General features: G+C 40.9%; 1 protein-coding gene across 1 annotated transcript; it reads right to left on the bottom strand.

Annotated features, from left to right (window-relative positions):
- Positions 1 to 6,290: 6,290 nt before the first annotated feature.
- On the bottom strand, positions 6,291 to 24,343 carry STEAP4 (STEAP4 metalloreductase). Its single transcript, XM_080936377.1, has 5 exons — positions 24,221 to 24,343; positions 10,676 to 11,133; positions 9,565 to 10,092; positions 8,082 to 8,246; positions 6,291 to 6,584 (listed from the first exon to the last, which is right to left on the bottom strand). The coding sequence occupies exons 2-5, from the start codon at positions 11,129 to 11,131 to the stop codon at positions 6,321 to 6,323; spliced, it is 1,413 nt and encodes a 470-aa protein (XP_080792503.1). The 5' UTR covers positions 11,132 to 11,133; positions 24,221 to 24,343; the 3' UTR covers positions 6,291 to 6,320.
- Positions 24,344 to 25,311: the final 968 nt, after the last annotated feature.

Genomic DNA, 25,311 nt, shown 5'->3' on the forward strand with positions numbered 1-25,311 from the left:
CTTCTGAATTCTTTTTTAAGATTTATTTATTTAATGTATGCAAATTCTTGATTATTGTATTAAATTGTGTCATACACAAATTCTCTCATGTCTCAAAGCTACCTCAAATTCAAAAATTAAATAAAGTAGCCAAAAGTAAAATAAAAAATAAAGAAACTTAATGCACATTTTGGATACATTTCAATATATATATCTATATATTTATATATCTATATATCTATATACCTATATCTATCTATCTATCTATCTATCTATCTATCGATATATTAATTCTTAAGGCCTCTCATTGGTCTTGAATAGCTGCTTTGAGTCCTGTCTGGTAAAATCACCATGGTTTGCTTAGTTAGATCCATAGGGGAAAAGCTCAGACGGCCTCCCATGTTCTGCATTTACAGTGCTCTCTCATCATGAAAACTGGTGAAGTAAATAAAAGAAGATCATCAGCTGTCAGTTCCCTCGTGGAACCTCAGGCCACTAAGCCAGATCCACTTGCCCCGGCTGCTATTTGCTGCATGGTCCCCTAGGCGAGTAGTTACCGTGCCTGGCACACATACATTGTTCCTTGGGCTCCATGCATTCTTCACTCAGCACGGGCAAAGGAGCTGGATCCGCACGCTCCAGCTGCCTCTCAGCCATCACTTTCACGCACTGTCCTCCACAGCCCAGGAAAAAGGTACGAGAAACTTGTAATTTAGCAATTAGATTTATATGTTCAATTCTCAATCCACAATATATCCAAAGGATAAATTCACTGCCAATTAATAAAGATGTAAACCACCCACCTAGACAAGATAAAGTCGACCTAGTATGGGGTTCCCGTCTGACCAGAGTGACTGTCTTGAAACCTCGAACTCTGTTCCTTACCTTCTGTTTCTTTTGTGCTCTCTTCCAAGTACCTGATGATTTCACTTCCAGAATGAGCCATGTCCAATGAGTCCTTGTTTAAGGAGAATTCCCTGGAGAAGCTGGAGCCATGCTGGGCCCCTCTGAGTACTGTCTCATGGCTGGTCTTGCAGACCACACCTTTGTGGGGTGATTGCTGCTGTGATAAAGACAGAAACAGTTTAGAATCTTTTTTTTTTTTTTTTTTTTTTTTTTTTTTTGGTTAAAATTTGATGTTGCCATAGTATTAAAGTGTAGGAATCTTTTGTTTTCTTAGACACATCAATGTGAGATCTGGGGGAAAATAAGGCAAAATACACCCCCTTGCCCTTTTTTAAATTAAACAATAGCACTGAGAAAAATGGTTGGCAGCACAAACAGGAAAACATGCTTAGCTACAAATGAGATTTTCTAGTACTTGCCCAAGGGCCATAGAAATGGAAGCATTTTCCTTCCTCCTGGCAGAGCTTGGAACCCTTGCATCATGGAGGTCAGTCTTTGCGGCAACTGTTTTCCTGCAGACAACCCTTTGACCCAGTGCCTACTGCTCTGCTTAGTGACCAGGTAGGTATACACGTTCTCTTTCTTTTTCACTCTCTTACAGGAGTGCAAGAAAAGATTAGTGTAACCAAACCCAGTGCACTGGGTGTGTGCGTTCAAAGCAAGGGGAAGAGTTAGATTCTGGTTGGCTGTGTTCTGAAGCTTTTTACACAGTAAATAGTAATAGTTCTTCATCTGAATAAAACCAAGAGGCTGGTTTTTGTAGGTTCAGGGAGTCAGACTAAGGTTTTACCTTCACGACTGCTATTAATACTGAGCTTCCCTAGGAAGTATTAACACGTTAGATGAGGGGTATTAAAAAATTTCCTATAGATCACCAAGTTGCAGGAAAAATAGGATCATACAGCACAAAGCAGAAGGTAATAAGGGGGACAGGAGCAACGTGGGAATATCTGCCTTCAAACCCTGTGAGGAGCAGTGGATTGCCCTCAGGGGATCCTCCCATCTGCTGCTGCCCCAGACCCCTTTTGGAGTTCTGGAACCTACAGATTGTGTCTTAGTTATGGTCTTACTGCTAAGAACAGACACCGTAATCAATGCAAATCTGATAAAAACATTTAATTGGGGCTGGCTCAGAGGTTCAGAGGCTCAGTTTATTATTATCAAGGCTGGAGTATGGCAGTATCCAGACAGGCATGGTACAGGAGATGGTGAGAGTTCTACATCATCATCTGAAGGATGCTAGCAGAATTTTGACTTTCAGGCAGCTAGGATGAGGGTCTAAAAGCCCATTCTCACAGTGACGCACCTATTCCCAAAAGGCTACACCTTCAGATAGTGCCACTTTCTAGGCCAAACATATTCAAACCATGACAGATGGGTTTGAGTTTGGATCAAGATGGTAGTCACTCTGGGCAAACAAACCAAAAAAAAAAAAAAAAAAAAAAAAAAAAAAAAAAAAAAACAAACAAAAAACAAAAAATAGAACCACCAACAAAACAACTTATAGATTCTATGTTACTGGAGCATGGTAGGATGTCTTAAAAGTCGCATAAGGAAACTTGGAGAAGACACAGTTAGGAATGCCTAAAATCTTAATGAGCTTTACATTTTAAAGAACATTTCAGGGACCTAGGAGATGGCTCAGTGGGTAGAAGCACTTGCCACCAAGCCTAGAGACCAGAGTTCAATCCCTCTAGATCCACTTAATAGTAGGGAGAAATGACTCTTAGAAATTGTCTTCTGACTTTCACCTTACCTGGCATGTGTGTGTTCTCCCTAAATAAATAAACATTCAATAAAAAACATGCAGTGGTTGCTTGAAAGAAAATGACCCCCATAGGCCCATAAGGAGTGGCTCTATTAGGATGTGTGGCCCTGTTGGTGTAGGTGTGGCCTTGGAGGAAGTATGTCACTGTGGGTGGACTTAATAGTCTCACATGCTCAAGCTATGCCCAGTGTGGTCTACAGATACTTCTGCTGCTTGTGATTCAGGATGTAGAACTCTCAGCTTCTTCTTTAGTACCATGCCTACTTGCATGTCATGGTACTGATGGACTAAACTTCTAAAATTTTAAGCCAACCTCAATTAACTGATTTCCTTTATAAGAGTTGCTGTGGTCATGGTATCTCTTCACAGCAATGGAAATTTCAACTCAGACAAAAGCCAACCAAAAAACATTTCAGTACAGAGTTATTAGTAGTTGGCAGCCTATTTTGTGGATTCATGAGAAAATCTGGGAGGTCTAAATGGTGTTAAGAGAGGATTCTGGGTCATGTCCTGGCCTTTGAGGGAATTCAGCTCCCCACTAGCTGTGTGAATGCAGGCAGGGTTCAGCCTGTTTATGAAAAACAGTGTCAATTAGAGTAATTCAGAGCATCATTATATGGAGAAATAAGAGAGCATGGCATATCAGCACAGGATTTGCTCATAATACTATGTGAGAAACATCTCACAACACCTTCCAAGGTTCCCTCGTAGCAGGAAGTAGTAGTGGATGTTTCAGTCTTGGTTGGACTGCAGCCAGGTTTTCTTCCTGCTTCTCCTCTCTTGTTTTCTGTTCATACCTCTTAGGACTTTGCCTTCTTAGTCATTCATTCAAATGGAAAAAGAATATAAAATGCATGTTTATGAATTTGTTAAATTTCTTTTTCTGGAATACAGGAAACACACAGGTAGAAAAGAAGTTTAGTTTCTCTCTCTCTCTCTCTCTCTCTCTCTCTCTCTCTCCCCTCTCTATTCCCCCTCTTTCTCTCACACACATTTGTTTTTGTTTTTTAAATCTATTCATTTTTAGAGTTGTTGACATATAGGCTAGGGTGACCTTCAATTTTCACTCCCCATAAACAATGGGGAGATGGGAGATGTTATGGTGTGGTTTTCCCTTCTCTGAGGTGAGATTATGTGCCAGCATTTTCATGGTTGTCCAATACTCTGTCTTGATAAAAGATAATATCATTTTTCTCCATCCTATATTCTTTAAAAGAAAATTCCAGGTAAAAATTTTTCTATTTCTCCCTGAGACTTTCATTCTAAGGGTTCCATCTACTTCCTTTCCAGTGGACTTTGAATGCTTGAAGTCTTGTTCTTCCTATACCTTCCAAGTACTGCTTCGGCTAATACACCCCTCTCAGTGTAACATTTCTATGTTAAAATAAGTATAGTTTGCTCAAAACACTGATTTGCCATCTGACCTAACTTTCTCCCCATTAACATGGTCAGGTTTGTCCACAGTTTTTAACCATGGGCGATGGTGTTGGAATGGAGAGAGGGAAGGAAGAGCAGTAGCTCCTTTCTGGTGTAGCCTTAGTCACAGCACAAAATTAGGAACTGTTCTGCCCAAAACCACTGGATCTCTCTGACTTCAGGCTTGCTAACTGCATGTATTAAGTACCAAGTTAGACTGTCTTCACCAGATTATAAAGAGGAGAGTAGAATTTTCACTCTATGTGCTGTACTCAGGTATGGCATTGTCTATCTTATTTATTTATTCATTTTTAATTTCTGTTGGCACTTACTGAAATGGGGAATGTGCTTGACTCCAAACGCCTCCCTAGATTAAACTTATGGTATTCAGCCTAAATCAGCCCAGTATAATTGGATGCTCTGTCCAACATGGGGTACTGGCCATATTTTTCCCCATTGGTACTGATGTTCCAGGGTCTGCTCTGCCCATCCGAATACCCTTGCTCTGCCCAGAGTTCTTCTGTTCTTGGAATCCTTGCATGGCTTCATCAAAGGTAACTTACAGAAGCACATTCTTCAGATCCTTACAGGTATTTATTAGAAATCACAATTGAAGTAAAATTCCAAATCAAAAATGCTGTATCAAGGGAACTGAGAAAATCATATTAAGAACAAGCACCACAGCAAATGTTATCAAATATTCTTTAATTTCATATTATTAGCTCTTGGAAAATAGTCTAAGGAAACAATTGAAAATACAGGAATATTTTGTTAGTAGCAAAGACATTACCTCAACTGTCCTCTTAGTAAAATATGAATATGGTTTGCAAGTTCTATTAGGGCAATAGTAAAAGAGATGTTTGTGTTATATATGAAAACCCTGGATTGGGAGCAATGCCTGATGTGATATAAAAGTTAGCAAAATGAAAAATAAAACAGCTTTTGTGGATTAGGCAGAAAAATGTCAAACCCAATGCTTTTTTACTTATTTCAGTGACACGTGGGAAGACTGTGCAAAAATCTCCTTTTAGCTCCAGGCTAGAGCTAGGGATGCTCAGCCTGCTAAAGGTCACCTTGGGAAAGGCACTAACCACAGGAAGCCAGAGAAGGTTGCATCTTACTCACTGCTGCTGGCCTCTTCCCAGCATTCCACAGTTCGCTCAGCTGTCCTTCCCCACACTGACAATTACAGATGACCCCTGTTAACTGCACCACTTGCAGTGTTAACAAAGACGGATTATGGATCCTATGTGTTTATACCAGATCTTAATTTCACAGATGCTTAATACTGAACAGTATTTGAAACACATAATGCAGAAAGCACACCACAGCCCCTAAATATTGCCAAACAGCATAGTGAAACTGTATAGTATTTGCTTAGCTTACTAGCTAAAATTCTGGGTTATCTGGCATTTTTGTACAAGGACATCATCAACCCTTCTCTGCTTATGGCACTTGAAAATCCCAATGGACATTTTACTCTTGCCCCATCTCCTCTCAAAACGTCCCTTGTAGAGGAAGAATCTTGTGACGATTACATAGTTTTCCCTATATCCAAAGAATGGTTATTTCATTTTGTTGCAGTATAAAATATGTCCCCATAGTGAATATCCATATTGCTTAAAAAGCAAAATCAAGGGGTACACATGACTACATGTTTACTTTGGCAGGGCTGGGGTGTATGTAGCTTAGTGACATAGCACGTAATTAGCATCCATAAGGCCCTAGGTTTGAACTCAACACTACAGCCAACACCCAAATACCCGCAGATCGGTATGACACTGAGCACCACTCCCTCCAGGGAACAAAAAAGCCCTCTTTCTGTCTACTTCTCTTGGGGCTTTTCTTTAAACACGCTAAGCAAAACCTTTAGTATGACCACACTGTTGCTTTTTCAAGTACATCAACCCTTGAATTAGAGAAGGAAGTTGCACACGCTCTTCCAGAACTCTGCAAAACATTACATCATGCATGTTGCCCAAAGCAAGAAGCTTCGTAATGTGAAACTGCAAATCTAATCACAGTGGCATCCCTGGGGTTTCTGTTAAAGAAGTGAGGGAGGCCCTTGGAGAGTCATCACATGACTGAGTGGCTCCCTTGCTATTCAGGTCTTTCAAAGCCAGGCAACATTTCCTTCTGTGATGATGAAGTTAGGACCGTGACAAGAGAAAACGCTTTCTTGTAACTGGACACATTATGCTCTAAACATTCACTACAATAGTACAGAAATCCCGGCAAATTCGACTGTAGTTTAAATGTCTGATTTTCCGTTCAGTGAAGATTGTGGGCTCTTTGAGTTCCTTTCCCATCCCTGGCGGATGCGTGTGAGGGTCTTGTCTAGGCACGGTATAATAAGTATAACCTTCATCACCAACACTGTGCAGGGGATGATGAGTGCCAAAATATAGGCCGAAGGAAGGCTCCACCTTAGAATCGAAGGGCTGAGGAATCTCTTTCCACCATACGCCAAAGTGTGGGCTGTGCACAGGACCAGGGTCAGATAACCCAGTTTGGACTATAGACAAACAAGCAAAAAAACCATAGAAGTCAACATCATTTGCAACTTACAGGGAAACACTGCATGCCGATGAAGTTTACTTGTCTACAACCACACATTCATGATACTGTTATAGTAGAACATTGCTGAATTTAGAGAAAACAAAACTATACGCTTTCTTCAGGATGGTAAATATTTCATTACAAATGTAAAGAGATTTGTTTATTGATGACAGGCTAGTTTTATATTAGCCTGGATGATAAAGAAAAATATCCTAGGAGTAAACTCTTTGTTTTCCCTCTCTTACATTTTATTTTTTTAAAAAGGGGATACATTTACAGATTTTTAAAGGTATTTTGGCATAACACTATATGAATATTTTTGTCAGTACGTAATTCTTTTAGAGGTTTGATAGTATCCATTGAAATCTTACTAGTTACCATAAGCATAAAGTACATGTAGGACAGAACGTAACATGGAAACAGTCAGTGTTCTTGGTGAGTATAGATTAAGCATAATGATCTTTGAATACACAAAACTCTTTTAAGTTAGGAGACATGAATGCCCAGCTCTGTCCACAGAGAGAACTCCTACTATTGGTTTTGTTATCAGTGGTTCAGGAGGGAATGGCTTCTCCAAGCTCTGCATTCTTCTCCCTTACTGGTCACAGCCCCAGGCTACTCTATTTCTATGGCAGTAAGAAAGAATTGCTGGGCTTATGGAGGCATGGAGTTCTGAAGCTCAGTTCTCCTTCCTGTCTTAATTCCTTTAATTTGCCTCCATTTGGCCCCTTGGAGAAACTGCTGGATTTGATAACCAAATCTAATTTTAATTACTAATGGTCTGCTTTGTTATACTGGTGGGTAGGAATCACACTGGAGGGCTTGTTAAAACACATTGTTGGGCTCCATCTTCAGAGCCTCTCCTTGCTCCAAATGGGTGGGGCCTGGGGCTTTGTGTCCTAACAAGGTCCCTGGGAGATGAGGACCACTGGTCTCCTGGAATAGGTACTTCCTTTAATGAGGTGTCTGGTGGTTGATACATGGAAAAGAAACGAATATCTCTCATGCAGGCCAGGCGTAAGTCTAGAGCAATAATGCTTAGTACATTTTCATTGAATTTTCAGCTTTATGGTGAATCTCCCTTTTCCTATCAATATGTTCAGATTATAAGACTTAACTTTGCCTTTGGGTCCTTTTTCGCTTTTCTGCTTGGTGCCTCTACACATAGTTAATAGCTTCTTGGTGATTTTTACTCTGAAGTATGGGCAATGGCTCTGTGGATGCTCAGGAGTCTTGGCAAGCTGTCCCAAGCAGGAAACCCTACCCTGATCGACTCTGCCTGTCAATGTCTGAGCTCCTTTTTCTGAGCCAACTGGCAGTGATACTAATGATACAACTAGGGAAGTAAGGGAGCCAATGGAAACTTAGGCTCGATACAAGAGTAAAACTGGAGCACTGGCAAAAAGCTCTATTTTTTTTGAAATATCAAGACATTAAAACCTGTTGCACTTACCTGGACAAACCGGAACTCTCTCCAGTTCACCATGTTGCTCACAGATGGCAAGGAAGTGATTCCCAGGAGAAGAAAAAGAAAAAATCCCAGGATTCCCAGGGCCAAATAGGAGTCATTAAGCCAGGCAACAGAGGTGCTAAAAGGGCTGTCTTTATTAGCTAGGGCCTATGAAAAATGAAAATATTAGAACAATTAAAATGGATGCTTCTGAAACTCAACTCTTTCAGAAGGGCTGAAACACACCTCTCTCATGTTACTTGCACAAAGCAAACTCTGTATCATTTCTTATTGGTCACTTAGGAACAGTTTTGGAAAAACACATCTGAATGTTTTGAGCAGAAAAGGTAATTGATTTTTCTGTGGTTCTGTTATAATTCTAGGCGTCACATAGACAGTTTTAATTTACCCTCTATATCTTAAAACAAAGTCAATATTTGTGCAAGTTTTCTTCAGTACATGGCTTTCTGTTTCTCAAACAAAAACATAGCGGTATTAAACAACCACATCAAAATTTGGTTTTTATATTATGTTTATTCTTTCCCTGTCTCTCTTCCTCTTTTACACACACACACACACACACACACACACACACACACACAAGTACAGGACTTTTATATTGATTATGCCATAATACAGCATTAAACCTTTTACATCACAGTGTGATAAGAACCAGGCCATGTAGTGTGATCCTTTCTCAAGAAAGTTTTGTTGGGGGGATGTGTGAGAGTACTTGCAGACACAGTGTGGGTGAGTTATTAACTAATGGCCTTTGAGAATGTCGAAAGATATATCAAGACCATTAATTTCTAAACCAGACCAGACTTGTAGCATCTCTGCTGTAAATGCTGAGAGACTACTTGAGATGATTTCATCTTTGGGTATTCATTAGTTGGTATTTGATATGTGTTTAGAATCATTTGGTTTTTTTCCACTTATTGAGGACAACCTCTCATAAGTCAAAGATTAGTGGATTTTTCTGCACACTTTTGTGAATTTGTTTGTAGGGTAGTGGCACATGTTTGGTCAGACTTCATACTTTGTGGAGAGTAGCTGTTTTATACTTCAAAAACAGAAGCTTGAGACATAAGGGTGTGTGGTTAGTGACTCCTACCTAAACCTGTCAGTTGGTCAGTGTCTCCATGAGCCCAGGATTATGACTCTAGAGTCACGTGAGTCTGGACTCTAATTTTTTATTCTCAGTAGTTCCATGTGATCACAAATTGAATTCATTCACAAGCCCCAGGGTAAGGTTTCTGATTATTAATACTTAAAAAAGTGAAGAGGCTGGGTGGGTGGGAGATCAAGGCCAGAAAGTCATGAGTTTGAGGTCAGCTAGGCCTAAATAATAAATTGTTTAAAACACAAAACAGAACAGAGGACAAATTTTGGGGAACAATGTTCCTCAGTTGTGAAATAGATTGGTGTAGAACGAGACTATGTCTTGATTTAAGGAACCCGGAAATGCCGAGGAAAGAAAATTTACCTGGGTAACAGTTGCGTTTCTCAGTCTCCATCGAACATAGTAACGGATGGGAATCACAAGAGTGTAGATGACATGAAGGAAGGCAAATCCCAGAGCTACCAGTCCCAGCTGCTTTCTGCAAAGCATCCAATGGTCAAGCCAGTTTGGGAAGCGTTGGTATTTTGTGCCTCCGTAGAGCTGGAAAATGGCAGCAAGAATACCAGGGAGGTAGACCAGAGCAAGCAGGGTAAGTGCTGTGATGGGGAAGACACGATTCGGGATGGAAATAGCCAGGCGGAACGTAGCATCTGTCTTCCCATTCACGTAGGTGTATATCACTTCCCGGATAGCACAGTACACGAAGAAGAAGACGCAAAGCACAGAGGACAAGTAGAAAGGGAACCTCCACATTGGAAACAGTTGCAGAGGGTAGTTTTCAATTTCATTGGCTGCCATGAGAGACCCTTGGTCCAGTGGGGTGAGTCCAAGTGTGCGAGCAATGTCCATCACTCTATGCTTGGCTTTGCTGTCATTTCCACAGACGAGCACCTGAGGTAAAACAATTAATTCCATGGTGGTTACTTCCTTTATTTAATAATTATCATTAAGCTATAGATTGGCACCCCATAAAAATACTACCATAAACTATTTTCAGAACGGAGATAATAGCGCTTTATCTAGCAAGATGACGCTTTGAACTGGCACAGGAGTGCTGGATGGTGAAAGACCTAGCTTTTGGTTGAGGGTGATGTCTGGCACATATTGTTGCTGTAAGATGAGGTTCTCCTCAGCACGAATAGTCTTATCTTGCTCTTGAAAGTGGGCAGCGCATCATTCATGGCTGTGGCTCTTCTCGGAGTGTGCACCCAGTTTCCACACAAGTGGAAACAGAACCAACAAACGATTAGTTTCTAGTCTGGCAAGAGAACTCCAGATTCTGACATCATTTGGTTCCATCAAACTAGTAATGCACATGAACCACAATAGACTACCTTTCTCATGAAACCTGAGAAAGTTGTCGTTAGCACAATTAGGAATACTTAATAGGGATTCCTTTTAGAGCTGTATTTAGATAAGGACATATTAAAACATTTACATTAAAATGGCGGGATGTAAGTTCTTTTAATCTTACCTGCCGACTTGCATCTAGTGTTCCTGACTGGAGAGCCCAGGCTGAGATGGTGTTAAACGCTTTGACCACGTGGACTCCTGGCACCAGCTGAGCCAGGTACTCAGCATTTGATTCTGGATACTGATTGATTTTGCGATTGTTACTGACATCTACCAACACTTTTCCTTTGAGAGAATCAGCTAGTTCTGTGAGGAAATCGTAATGCTCTCTGTGTATGGCCAGGAAGATGACGTCAGACTTCGATGCTGCTTCGGAATAGTCCAGGACCTCTGCTCCCCTGGGCAGAAGGCTGGACACCTGGGGGTTCCGACTCCCAAAAACAACAGAATAGCCACACTGAAGCATTTTCAACCCCAGCGATTTCCCGAAATCCCCTGTTCCAAAAATGCAGACATTCCCTAGCTTTTCTGAGGGATCCGTAGTGAGAGGTAACACATCTGCACACGCTTTCTCCATTACTGAAAAAGCAAACAAAAGAAATTAGAGGAGTAGAAATGTAAAAGGACTTATAGATCATCAGCTTGTAACCCAGATACCCCAAGACAGTAAGAGAAAAAATGTCAAGGGAACCCAGCCACAGTTGGTGTCCGGAATCTTTTTTTTTTTTTTTTTTTTTTTAACAACTTCACACAGTAATCTGTCTCATTCTCTATTCTTTAGGTGAATAGTGAATATTCTTTCAGGATAAATTTTCTCAAATTCTACTTAAAACTGTCAGCTAATGTAGAGGATGCTTTTTGGGGGTGGAGTGGGGATGGGGAATGGCTATGATTTTTAATGATTTATTTTTTCATGCTGAGAAATGCACTGTCTACCAAGGGCCTAGATAGTTAGCAAATATTTGTTAAGCATGAGCAGGATGGAATGTAAGGGACAGAAGGGGCCGGGTCCTCCCTGCATTGCAGGCACAGGGTGCAGTCAGAGGAGGAGGCTGAATAACTAACATTAACCAACACGCAGGGGAGAGAGAAGCCACAGGAGAGGATGTCGCCAAACACAGGAATTCTTCTCATTCAAGTGGGTTGACAGTAAGACAGTGAGCCAGATGTGCACTTTCACACTCTATAATGGTGTTGGTCCTTACACTGTAGCTTTCCTATCAACCATTACACACACACACACACACACACACACACACACACACACTTGCACTTTTTTTTTAAAGGGAGTTCTGGACATTTTCCTTTTTTGTTTATCTTAAAACAAAGCCCTGTCATCTCAGTTGCACCTGACTGAATTGTGCAATCGAAGCACACACAGGCTGTGCAGGCCTTTGCACTCAGACAGGAGTCATGAGAGAGACAAGAAATACAGGACCTACCTGTACCACTGCAGAAACTATGACTAATCCACATAACTGAATCACCTTCCAAACTATCTGGAGATGCCCTCAGCCGTTATTAGGAATGGCATGAACACACGTGGGGAACTATCTGAGGTTGTGATCACTATCTGCAGAAATTATAGAATGGGTGGGTGAGTTCACCAGCAAGAAGAGACTAACTTCTTTGTAGCAATGTTCTCACTGATTGTTAAAAACACAGCGATTCCAGGTGATCCGGGCCATTTGACAACCATGAGTTGATGAGTTCTGACTTTCTGTGCAGTTCTGCAAAATTAAGCTTATACATATAAAAAATTATTGTGATTGGAAATTAGTGCAACATGAGTACGTGTACATGTGCATGTGTGCAGGTGTATATATGTGCATGTTTGTGGAGACCAAGAAGAACTTTGGATATCATTCAAAGCTCTCTACCTTCTTTGAGAGACTGTCTCCTATGGGCTGAAGCAAGGCTAGGAAAGTAGGCCAGTGAATCCAGGCATCCATTTGTATCCAGTTCTTGAGCTCTCTGACATTATAACCCCCTATGCTTAGAAGTTTTATATGTGTCTCAGAATCCAATTGAGGTCCTTGTGATTGTCAGTAAAACACATTACTGACTAAGCCATCTCTTCAGACCACATTTATACTGAATTACTAGCAAGCTGGCCTTTGACAGGTTATTCAAACTCAGTTTTGTCATGTTTAAGATGAGAGAAAGTATCTGGTTATGAGGTACTGACTCTTAAATTGAAACAGCTCTTGAGGCATGAACACTAGTTTATCATTAGCAGTTTATTTAATCTTTTTATTATCTAAGAAATGTAACCCACTAATTACTTAACTAATATCTATATAAAACATATAATTTGAGCAGCAATCATGCCTCATAATTGTGATTGTTCTAAGTGTATGAAATAGTCTGAATAAGAGATTAGAATGTGCCAACTTTCTCCACTTATCTTTAAATAAACAACAACCTATATAAAAGGGCTATTGACAGTAGAACATATCAAAACACAGGTGTACAAATGGACAGAGTATAAGTTTCTCCTATTTGTACTTTTTCATACTTTAATTTATTACCTCTTAAGATATACCTTAGCGGTTTAAGGTAACATCCTTGAGATGTTGGTTCCTCCAACTATTAAAATTTGTTTTCACTTTCAAAAGTTCAGAGATGTTTCTGGGTAAATGGCAGACATAAAAACTGGTAAAGGAATATTAAAATATTACAGACTGACCCAATAAAAGTATATGCAGCTTACTTATTCCCTGAGCACTTCTTAATGGCTGTGGCAGTCACTCTAAGGTCACACTTTAGGACCACAATTTGAGACTCCCTTTAAATTTTCCTGGTTCTATTTTTGGTCTCCAGACAGAATCTTAGCTCTGCTGAGTAAACACCGTCCACTATTAACTTCACTTTGGGTCTTCCATCTGTACTTCTTTCTTCTTGTCATAGGGCTTCTCTAAGAACCATGTCTGCTTGACATTCAGATATACAGGGTACATGGGGGCACCATAAAACAGCAAGGGGCAGCTCTGTGAACCCTGTCTTTCCTTTGTGACTCCTTTGTCTTCTGGCGCTCAATCTGACATATTTCTTAAGGCTCCTCACATGGCCCCAAAGGACCAGAACACTCATTATCTGTGTCCATGGTTAACCTTCCTTGCTTTTGCACTCTTTCTCATGTTCCCTGGCCCTGCCCTTTGTCCTTCCTTCCGGTTCCCCAGAATCGGGTCTCTAATAAGTAATTGGCACCCAATCCTTTGTTATGCATCTGCTTGCAAGATTACTCAGAATAACGATAAAAATAAGTAATGTGGGAAAAAGTTAGCAATTCTTTGGAGACTTGATTCTGAGCTCTTGGAAAAATATTATAATCATAGATGTTCACAGAAATAGAATGCATGCACAGGGTGTGTTTTACAATAAGTGCTTCACAAAGAGGAACAACCCAAGTCAGACATATTTGTACCTCAAAATAGCTACATGAAAACTTGGGTTTGTGAAAGTGGTAAGGTTTCTTGCCCAGGATTTTCAAAATTCCTAGCCTACACCTAGATATAAAATACAGAAAAACAGGAAATCGTAAGAAAGACAAACAGAAAGAGTATTTACCAGAGGTATAATGGGTTGAAGGGTTGCAACAACCGTGTTTCCTTGTTTTTCTTAGCCTTGTGGGCACCACACACCATCAGCTGTGTAACTAGAAAGAACAGGAATTTCCAAGCTTGGAGAAGTAATTCCTATGACAGCACCTTTCTTAAAGAGGGAGGTGAACTGATCACACAGGAATGTCTAAAAAGTGACAAAGGTAACTTTGATGGTCACAGAGGCAGCTGTCACTGAGGTGAAGAGGAATCTGGTCTATCTTGATCCTCTGTCTGTGCATTCCATCCTAGGCATTGGGAACCCCAGCCTTTGGAGACTCTCCCACAGAAGCCTCCCAGGAGAATGAGAGTTGTGTCAGGAAATGACAAAGAGATGCAGACCTTTTCAGCCATGGGCATCTCAGCCGCTTACTCACACTAACTCTCTCCAGAGTGGGTTCTGATTTAGAATCCATTAACTGGCTCTCTATAGTTTTGTCTTTCTGAGAATGTTACAGAAATGACATCACACGTTATATAAACAAGCTGATAACCCTCTGTTTTCCCCTTGTTTGTTTCGCACTCAGTACAATGCCCCTGAGGTTCATCCAAGTTGGTTTGTTTATCAGCATTCCCATGTTATTTCTGAGTAGTATTCTATGGAAGAGATGTATTACAATTTCACTTAAAAGTTTTTTTTTTTTTTTTTTTTTTTTTTTTTTTTCTGGAGACCAACTCCAAAGCTTGTACATGACAAACATACAATATACCACTTAGTTATACCCTCAGTCTTAGAGTTATCTTCATCTAAGGTAGGACCTTTTAGTTGTCTCTAACTTGACCCACTGCAATAAACATTCATGTGCGAGGTTTGGCATGACATTAAGTTTCCATTTGTTTGGGACAAAGGCTCTCTCCAGTGCAATTACATATGGCAAGTTTCTGCTCAGCTTTATATGAGCTTCTTGACTACTGTCCAGTGGCCACATGGTTCCACATTTCTTCTTAGAAATTTATGAGTTCCAGTATTTTTTATTTTGATTAGTTTGTCATTTCAGGGTGGTTTTAATTAGCATGTCTCCAATGACTGATGATATTGAGCGTCTAGCTATGTACTTACTTGGCATCTGTATATCATCCTTGGTGAGACATTGTTTTGTGTGTTTTGCCCATTCTCTCTCTCCCTTCCCCCTGTCTCCCTCTCCCTCTGGAACTGCCTTCCTCTCCCTCCCTCGCTGCCTTCTTTTCTCCCTCTCTCCCTCTGTTCCTTCCTTCATATCTTCCACTCACTCTCCCTTTATTTCCAAAGATAAAGTTTTACTCCACCCTAGGCTGGTTTAGACATCTATATAGTCCGGGGTAGTCTCAGTCATTCTGCCCGACCATCCTAAGTTCTGGGATTATGGATATGAGCTATTATACTCATCTTTTTGCCTATTTTCTAGTTAGACAATATATTTCACATATATGTATAGACAGGTTAGATATGTGATTTATCAGTATTTTCTCCTAACCTGATTTCTTTTTCTTTTCCATGTTCTACAGGGTCTTCATTGAAAAAGAATTTTAAAATTTCATGACATTAATTTATTGACTCTTTTTTAGTAGATTATTCTTTTGATATCTAAACATTCATCATGAAGCCATGGGTTCTAGATATTTTTCTGAAAGTGTAAAAATAGAACTATGATCTATTTTTAGCTCATCTTTACAAAGTTTAAGGCTTGGGTAGGTGTACATGTATGTTGCCTATAGAAATTAACTAAATGTTTATCCTTCATTTGTTGAAATAACATCCTTTTTGATTAATTGCTTTTGCACCTTTGTTACAAATCAATAATCCATGTAAGCGTGGGCCATTTTCTGGGGTCTCTATCCTGCTCCACACACTAATTGATGGATCTGTTTTTTGTCTATACCATACAATATTGATAGCTATAATTATGTATGTATCTGTATGTGTATGTAGATATATATAATATTTAGACATATACACATGTGTCTAAAAATTGACAGTTGTTTTATCTACTGTATTCTTTGAAAAAATATTATAGCTAGTCTTACTCCTTTCTCCATGGAATTTGTATAATAATCTTGCATATTCACAAAAATTTCCTTTAAGAGTTTATATACTTAAAAAATCAGTGTTTTAAAAACTTAAAATTTAAAACACAGATTAAACACTTTTTTAGGGGCTTAAATACAAGAGCTTTGTTAAAAATATTAATTGATTGGGCTGCAAAGATGATGACATTTCAGTTGAGAAAGTGCTTGCTCGATGTAATCCTGAGGACCTAACGCTCATGTGAAAAGCCAGGGGTGGTGGATGTTTGTAATCCCAGGGAAGGGAGGGAGAATAAGGAAATCTCCAGATCTGGCCTAATTGGTGAACAGGAGGAAATGATGAGATCTTGTCTCATGAAATCCCAAGGGTGGATGTCTCCTATTTAACTATGCTCTTCAAGGATATGAAGCCTCCACACACATGTTCCTGTGTGCATGTGCGTGCTCTCTCTTCCATGTAGATAGCTAATGAATAGAAAAAAGTTTCAGGTTATGTGATAGGTGATAACATATACTTAATTTAGAAGATACCTCAAAACTCACAGTTATTTGTATACTAGAACCCTGGCATTAAATGGCACATTTTACCACTGTTAGAACTTTGGGGGAGAACACCTTTGTCAGGCCTTTTACTAAGAATGTCAGTGACTAATCATAGCTCTTCCTAAACTCGGTACTTTCTTCCCTTGAGATTAGAATATGGGCCATTTGTTTCACCCCAAAATTTGGTGAATAAAGAGAAAACAATGTAAATATTGATATATGTAATGTCATTTCTAGAAGGGAAAGGAAAAAAAACCTCTTCTGTCTCATGCAGATAATTTTTAAAAAAGTAAGTAGCCACCATGACTTTCTCTGTCATCTTTAATTCTAAAAAAAAAAAAAAAAAATCTAAAGGAAATTCAAATTATTTACATAAACACTGGCTGTCAGCTATTTACACACAGCTAGAGTTGCCTTATTTATAAACTAACCCAATTTTATGAATATATGCAAAGTAAAAATGCAAAAATAAATTTCAAGTGAAAACGTTTGAAGGCGATCAAAGGAAATCTAAAGAGAAAATTGCTATGGACACAACACACAGTTTTCAGTTTCAGGAAGGAACAACATGGAGCTGCTCATAGGTGGCCAGGGAGCTCATAGGTGGGCGGGGAGCTCATAGGTGGGCGGGGAGCTCATAGGTGGGCGGGGAGCTGATAGGTGGCCAGGGAGCTCATAGGTGGGCAGGGAGCTCATAGGTGGGCAGGGAGCTCATAGGTGGGCGGGGAGCTCATAGGTGGGCGGGGAGCTCATAGGTGGGCGGGGAGCTCATAGGTGGGCGGGGAGCTCATAGGTGGGCAGGGAGCTCATAGGTGGGCGGGGAGCTCATAGATGGGCGGGGAGCTCATAGGTGGGCGGGGAGCTCATAGGTGGGCGGGGAGCTCATAGATGGGCGGGGAGCTCATAGGTGGGCAGAGAGCTCATAGGTGGGCAGAGAGCTCATAGGTGGGTGGGGAGCTCATAGGTGGGCGGGGAGCTCGCAGGTGGGCGGGGAGAACCCACCAGAGATATCTTGGGGGAATGAGTAGGAAAGGCCACCTCTGGAGTACGGACACGCATCACACTTTCCTGACTTTAGTTATTAAAGATTTCTTGGGATCACTAAGGACTGCGGATAACCACACATTTCTGTAAAGTGTTATGATGAGAATTAGTATGTCTCTGTCCAGCGGCACGTTCAAATCAGGTTGAAAGCTTGTACAAAAACTCTTGATACAGTCCACCTTCTTCATGAGTTATTTTCCCGTAGTATTGACTGAAGACTAGAATTTCTCTATTTATGAAAAACCAAAGGCTGAATGAGGCACAAGTGTACGCATCTCACAAAGGACAGAGTCCAAGAATGTTAGAATGCAGGAAGCTTTTACAGAGCTGCTACCCAAACTGAGAAAACCACCAAGTCGCTACTGGGGTTTCTAGACAGCAACACACAGGTAAGCACCAGCTGGTTAGTCATATAGCTGAAACACTCTTTAGAGTCATGCTGTCTTTTTCTCCACTTGTGAATTCAGCTTCAGATTCTGAAATGATGCTTCAAACATCTGAGTTCTACAGAAATTAACCACCCTGGACACACACTCATACACACACCACAAGCCCACAGGCCCATTGAGGATGAAGAGGCAAAGAAAACAGACATCTTTAAAAGTGTTTCGACTCCCTGGAAGAAGAAAGTCAAAACTCTGAATCTGTATGCTTCAAAATCTGTTCAGTGTCTGCTGCCTAGGCTGAAAAGATCATTTGCTTGAGGCCTAGAGTACAAGGGTTGGCTAGAGATACAGTTATGCCTTGGTTAATTTACCTCGACAACTACTGGGATTTTCAATCTGGATCAATTTACACATCTGTAGTTCATCAGTGGTGTGGTAGGATGAGGCCTCTGAGGTCACCACTAGCAGACAGTGCATTCTGTCTTGCGAGTAAACTGCAGGCTGTCTGTGCATTCTATGATCATTGGCTTAATTTGGCATCTCCAGAAACTCACCAAACACTTAGCATTAGTTGATGGCTTTAGCTTTTTGAGATGTTTAGGACATGATTTAGTAATTTCAGTTGTCAAGGAACTTTGTTCAAATAAAACAGTCAGTCATTCATGTCCCTGGGAATTATTATCTAGATATTGATAACTGCTAAATCAGTCACGAGACAGAATTTGTTGTGTATCAGATCTTCCTGCCTCCTCAGAAACCCTTCTCATAGGGCCTTCCACTGTGTTTTAAAATATCTTGCCCTTTTTAGAAGTTTCTGGGGATTGCTTAGTCTTTCATCTTTTTGGATAACATTTGCCTTCATTTGTAAACTGACTCTCTGAGGGATGGGTCCCAGTGTCTCTAACAGAAGCAGCAGAAGAACACAGACCTTCCATTCCCACTCCTTGGTTATGCTCTGATACACAGCTTCTGAGCAGTGTTAGTTGGTAATTGCTTCTAGAAAACAGCTTTCCCTTTTTAATATCCCAGCTTTTAATCTGGGCTCCCTCTAGCGGCTGGAGCTGGCTTGCTTGGTAGAAGCTGGAAAGCAGACAGGTTTTTTCACTGTGGAAATCACCAAATGCTGAACATTAGGACTGGCTTTCCCCAGAGTATCTTTCTTATCACAGTGTCGGCCCCTTCCTTACCTCTCACCTCCTCCTCTCCCAAATATGGCCCGTGCTCATGCACTTGGGAAAGCAAGTGGGTGGAGAGCTGAAACCACGTTTCTTACCCTGATTGTATTTTATGTCTAAATCTTTGCTTAGGGGCATCCCGTCCCCAAAGGCTCCCAGGTTCATCTCGGAAATAACCCGTGTGATTCCCAGCACAGCAATAACACCGCATACTCTGTCTTCCTCACACATCAGGCCAACATGGTTTAGGCGCTAAAGCTAATACCCTTGGACTCTCGCTTCTCAAAAGGAGTATTTGTGTACCTGCTCCGCCAAAAATACAGTCCAGCTTTCCAGACGTGACACAGAAATACAGCCAGGAGAGTGTTGGATCTCAGTGTAGAAGCGGCTGTCATTGCGACTGCTAACTGAGTAACTACACCCCAGCATCTTCCCATTCCCTAGACCATTGCTGTCTCCGCCTCTGCCCATTTCTTAAACCAGTTTTTCCTATTTCTACATCACAGAATTGAGCATGATAAACACACCACCTTTGAACTTGTGCATTGAAGAATTAACTAGAAAGACAGTACTCTCTCTCTCTCTTTCTCTCTCTCTTTCTCTCTCTCTCTCTCTTTGTGTGTGTGTGTGTGTGTGTGTGTGTGTGTGTGTGTGTGCATATAAGAATGCAGTATAAAAAGAATCTTTTGAACTCTTCAGGGGCTTTACATTTCATGGTGGTCCCGGAATGTACCATAATGTTATTAAAAAGAAAGTAAACCAAACACCACTTCTATACTGTCTTCTATTAACTAAGCAGTTACAATAAGCTTTGACTATTTCTATGTAAATAAAAGAATCTTCAAGTTCTCTCCAAATGGCAGGCTTAAATTCTCCACTTGGATCGTGTTAACTGAAAACAATAGATCATTCATTCTCATTGACTATGTCCATCCTTGGGCGACATCTTTCCAACTCAGAAATCAGTGTTACCAAGAGTGGCTTGGTAAAATTTCAAATTTCCAGGATTTTACAATAGCTTTTTTGTGCCAGGCATTGTGTTAGGCAAAAGGACGAAGTGGGGCATCAGAAAGTCCTGGTCACTGGGGAGCTTAGGTCTCAGGGCCAAACCACTAGGGCATGTGTGAGGGTCAAGCACAGGGATGTGCAGGTACTGGGAGTCCACCTGAGGGACACTGGTCTGCGAGGAGGCAGGGGGAGAACATTTATTAAAGCCTGCCAGAGTTTCCTCAGATACCATTTTATTTAGGTTGAAAGCTGAGTTCAGTGTTTCCACATTGTAGGAAGAGCATGTGTAGATGAAAGATGTTTCCCACTGAGCATTAATTATCTCTCTAGTCTCTAAATCCACAGCTTTGCCAGCTAACAGTGTGCTAAGAGATACAACTTCCTTCTTAATGTATTTGATCTTAATATTGGGTGCCGAAATCAAACAAGTGTGTGTGTGTGTGTGTGTGTGTGTGTGTGTGTCTGTGTGTGTATGTGTGTGTGTGTGTGTGTGTGTCTGTTTGTGTGCTGGTACCCATGAATGCCAGAGGCACTGAATCACCCCAGAGCAGGAGTTATAAGAGGTTGTGAATCTCTCACCATGGCTGATGGAAAGTCAACTCAGGTCCTCCTCAAGTGTGCTGTGCAGGTTTCTAACTTCAGAAGTATCTCTCCAGCTCTGCTAAATAACTCTTTTCAGAGCTGTGCTATATAATTAGATTGTTACTCCTTAGTCTTCTTTTAATTCAGAATTACAGCTCTTAACTTTTCAAAATTATTCTTCCCGTATATTTTCTTTTCTTTTCAGAAGAAAAGTGAACTTTATTCTGATGTAAGGAATGATGATGTACTTTAAATCTAAAAGATACATTTCTCAAATACACTTCTGACAAAGTGCAGTGTAAGAAGACCTCTTCATACATGGCTGAATAAACTCTAAGCATAGTGCAGAACTTACAATTTAGATCAGGATGTCAAGGTCCTGCCTGCTTAATTACAGTGGAAAAAAATATATGTAGTCCAGGCCATTCCGTTTTGCCATACCGTGTTCCTAAAAGACGATCTTCAAATGGCATAAGCATTCCTCATGATTTATTCTCCAACAAATTAGGAAGAAAACTTATTTCTGTATAGGCCTAATAATTTTCTTATCAAATAACTCCTTAACTATTCATTATCCTTTGGTTATTTACTGAATTTGATTCATTGCAGTGCTGCTTTTTTTTTTTTTTTTTTTTTAACAAAAGAACAAGTGTTAATTAAAACCATTTTGGAAATGACCTAACAGTCATGGAGAACCATTTGACGTGGGTTTAACATATCTCGGAGAACTGCTCAAGAAGTCTTTGTAATGAACTAATAAGCCGTCCTTCTTGGATGTGAACAGACACAGGTAACATCAGAGGTCTTGTCTTTGTAAATTTCATTTCTATTATTATCTAGTCTGATCTAAAGCCCAGCTGGAAGATTAAATATGCATGGCCCATTAGTCCATATTTTGGTGAGAATTATGGGTAGGAAAGCTGTAGGCACTTAACAAGTGGCCTCCTAGGGACTGGACTCCACTGGGCACCTGAAAAAGCTCCACCCCCCCCCAGCTTTAAAAGGTGACTCTGTGGGCATTGTTTCCCTCTCACCAGGAGTTTGTCAGTCTTCAAGATCTCTAAGGAAATAATTTTTACACCACCTGATAAAACATACCTAAATTTAATTGTATGCATGGGGTATATGCACACGTACCCATTTGTGTGTGTTTGTGTGTGTGTGTGAGTGTGTGTGAACATGTGTGTGGAGGCCAGAGGCCAATGCTGGCTATCTTCCTGGATTGCTTCCCATCCTATGTTTTCATTAGCATGCATTAATTATACATGATAATGGGTTTAATTATAACATCTTTATTCATGTGCATGATGCATTTCACACATATTCATCCCTCCCTCATTAATCTTACTTGACCCTTCCCACACCTGCTAATACTCCTTTCTATCCAGCCCCCTTCTTATCTAGTGAGTCTCACTACTCCTGGAGCTCACCAATCTAACAAGGCTTCAGAGGTTCTCCCTGGAGCTACCTCGGTGCTGAGCTTACAGGTGTATACCATGGTAACCCGTTTTTATGAGAGTGCTGAGGACTTGAACTTGGGTCCTCATGATTTGGGGGTAAGAATCCTACCTACTAACCATCTCTTCAGTCCTTAAATTTATTATGAAAGGGAAATAGAGAGTGAAGACCACAGAAAACTGACATGTGTTTTTGTGACAGCCGAATCAGCTGTGCATTTTTTTGAAAGTGAAATCTGTATTATTTAAATACTGGCATTTGATGGCACAGGTAATTTAAGGGTAACCCTTCATGAGACAAGGCAGCTTGGAGTGATTAGACACTTTATGTTCTATACAAACCTATTTCTCTAAAGTTGCTTGCAACACACTGCAGAGCTAAGTATTTTTAGTTTTTCTTTTTTTACAAAAGGTCATAGAAATCTATTTTTTTCCCTAAACAGCAGTTAGTAAGCTTATGAAAGGCAGACGACTGTAAAAAATGCTCCAGTCAGAGGTTTGGCCTAGCGGAGGCTGGTTTCTGAACTGCCTGTTGTTGTCTGAATTTCAGCAGAACCATCAATGTTGCCAGATGGAGAAAGTGTAGTGACCCGGTTTTGATGTACACATGCACCATTTACTTTATAACCTTGAGGTTCCGATACTCAAGAGAGTTCCATTCCTGTTCTCTGGGCTGGCGGTGTTTGCCATGCAGGTAAAATGCTTGTTGGTAGGATTTCACACCGTGCTAAATCACAGTGTTCTGAAAAACTCAGGGCCGTGCAAAGGCCTTATTTCCAAAAAGTTACTGCTTCAAATAAATGTGCCATTTTATAAAATTACACCTACTGTATGGGGGGAGGGTTCTTTCATGTGAGTGACATTTATATGTCTACCATTTATACAGAATTGGACATTCTCCCACAGCAAGGCTGAGGAATGGTTTGAAAGCCTAGAGTAGTCTCTGAATGATAAATGTGGTGAATGGAACTTTTAGATGCTCCTGGGAGAACGACTCGGTAGTTTCTTTGTAAAAACCAAGCTTGTGTTAATATGGAAAGTAATTACTCAGTCAAACCTGGAGCTTAACAAGACTTTCAACACCTTTCTCAGCAGCACCTTAAGTCATAAGTTTTTTTTTTTTTTTTTTTTACCTTGGTAGAGCTGCATTGTGTGGATCATCTTGGACCAATAGCCCTTCAACTTAGATCTGTGAAACTGAAGCTAGAAGTAAGAATGGAATTCTAAACACCTCGACTTCGTGGTTCAGGCAACTTACTTTCTGGGACCCACCATTCATGTTTTGAAGCGCTGTGCAGGGACAAATAATAAAGCGGGGGGAAAAAATCCCAAACCACCTACCATCTGCCTCTGGACTGGCTTTCTTTCCCTCCTGCAGCCAACTGCATGACAGGCAGTATGCCTCTAGAAAAGCAATCGCTAAGCTGCTTAAGGATATTTAAATGAAGATCAAGGAAGACTGCCTGCCCAGTTTCATCTCTGTGTGAAGAAGTCCTTAGATTCAGGGTTATACTGCCAGACTGCACACATAAGTTATTCCATGCTCCGTTCTCATGGGCGGTTCAGATTTGTAGTTAAGAGACCAGTTAGACAGAGGAAGAATCTAGTCCTGGGTCTTTCTTATTGGGAGTCCTCTGAGTAATACAACCCTGGAAGGTAACGTTTGGCTGAATGGCTTAACTGATTTAGACGCAGCCTTGGGTGGCATTTTTATGAGAAGGATATGGGGCGAGTTTACCTACATCTCAGTATCAGCTGGCTGGAAAGTAGAGTCCAGAAAAGAAGGACTGGAGGTGGGCTGACAGAAAAGGGACCTCAGCCACTGGAGAAAGTGACAAGGCAAAAGAGCCAGTAAAGTGACCCACCTGAGGGAGAGGCGCCTGGAGGGGCGTTGGTCTGGCACAGCTGCTGTGGGCTCTGCCCTTTAGGCTTGCAGAGCGAGGTAGCTGCGGTGGGCTCTGCCCTTTAGGCTTGCAGAGCAGGGAGCCAGCTTGTGCTCTGCGCTGGCTCCAGGCTCTCTCCTTTAAGCCAGCCAAAGAGCAGAGGGAGGGCCCCGCTTGATTTCGCAAGAGGAGCTTTTGAAGCAAAGTTTCCGGGAAGAGTTCAACCTGGGAATCCCGCGCAGCTGAATGGAGCAGAACTTTTTGTGCAGCTCTGGTTCCCAGATGTAGCCATTCTCCGCTGGCAAGCGGGGTTAAAAGGGGGTTTTCCCTGAACCCTTGGGGACGGGGCATCCCAAGCCAGCTTGCAGCCCCGAGGAGCAGAAAGATAACAACTTTTCTGTTGGAGCTAAAGGACTCTGAGTAGGTCAGAAAACTGTACACGGGAAAGGACTTGGGCATTCCTCCTAGTTGCCTCTGTTCTTACAAAATAGTGGGATCTTTCTCCGACCAGGTGCCCTGATTCTTAACAGAACCAGAGTCTGAAAGATGAAAAGTTTTCAGGTCTTCATTTCAAATGCATATGTATCTCTATGTTCACAGGGATACTGCAGGGCTCCAAGGTTGTTGTATATTCAGGAAGGTGGAAGGAAGCCTCTTGTATAAGGAATGCATCTCTGCCTGTTTATTTCATCCCTACAGGTAACAATGCAATACAAACGTTACCTAAATGGATACCGCACTTTATTGTTTGTGAAAGAAAGACAACAATCAGACCACACAGTCAGAAAAGATGAAAATATGTTTTTTTCTAAATAGTTTTGATTTATAGTTGGTTGAAACCACAGATGAAAAACCCATGGATGTGAAGGGCTGACCACCTATAAAATTGCATAGGTGTATCTTTCTACAGAAACATCCAAATCCACTGTCATGATACTTTAAGACATAAAGAAACATGAGAACTTGAAGGAAAGAGCATCTCTACAGTACTGTTTTTACAGTTTAAAGTACAGAATTCTTAAGTCTGTCTTTCTCCCATCCATCTGGTTTAACTTCCATCATACTCTTGCCAA

This window comes from Micromys minutus, assembly GCF_963924665.1.
Source record: "Micromys minutus genome assembly, chromosome: 23".
NCBI lineage: Eukaryota > Metazoa > Chordata > Mammalia > Rodentia > Muridae > Micromys > Micromys minutus.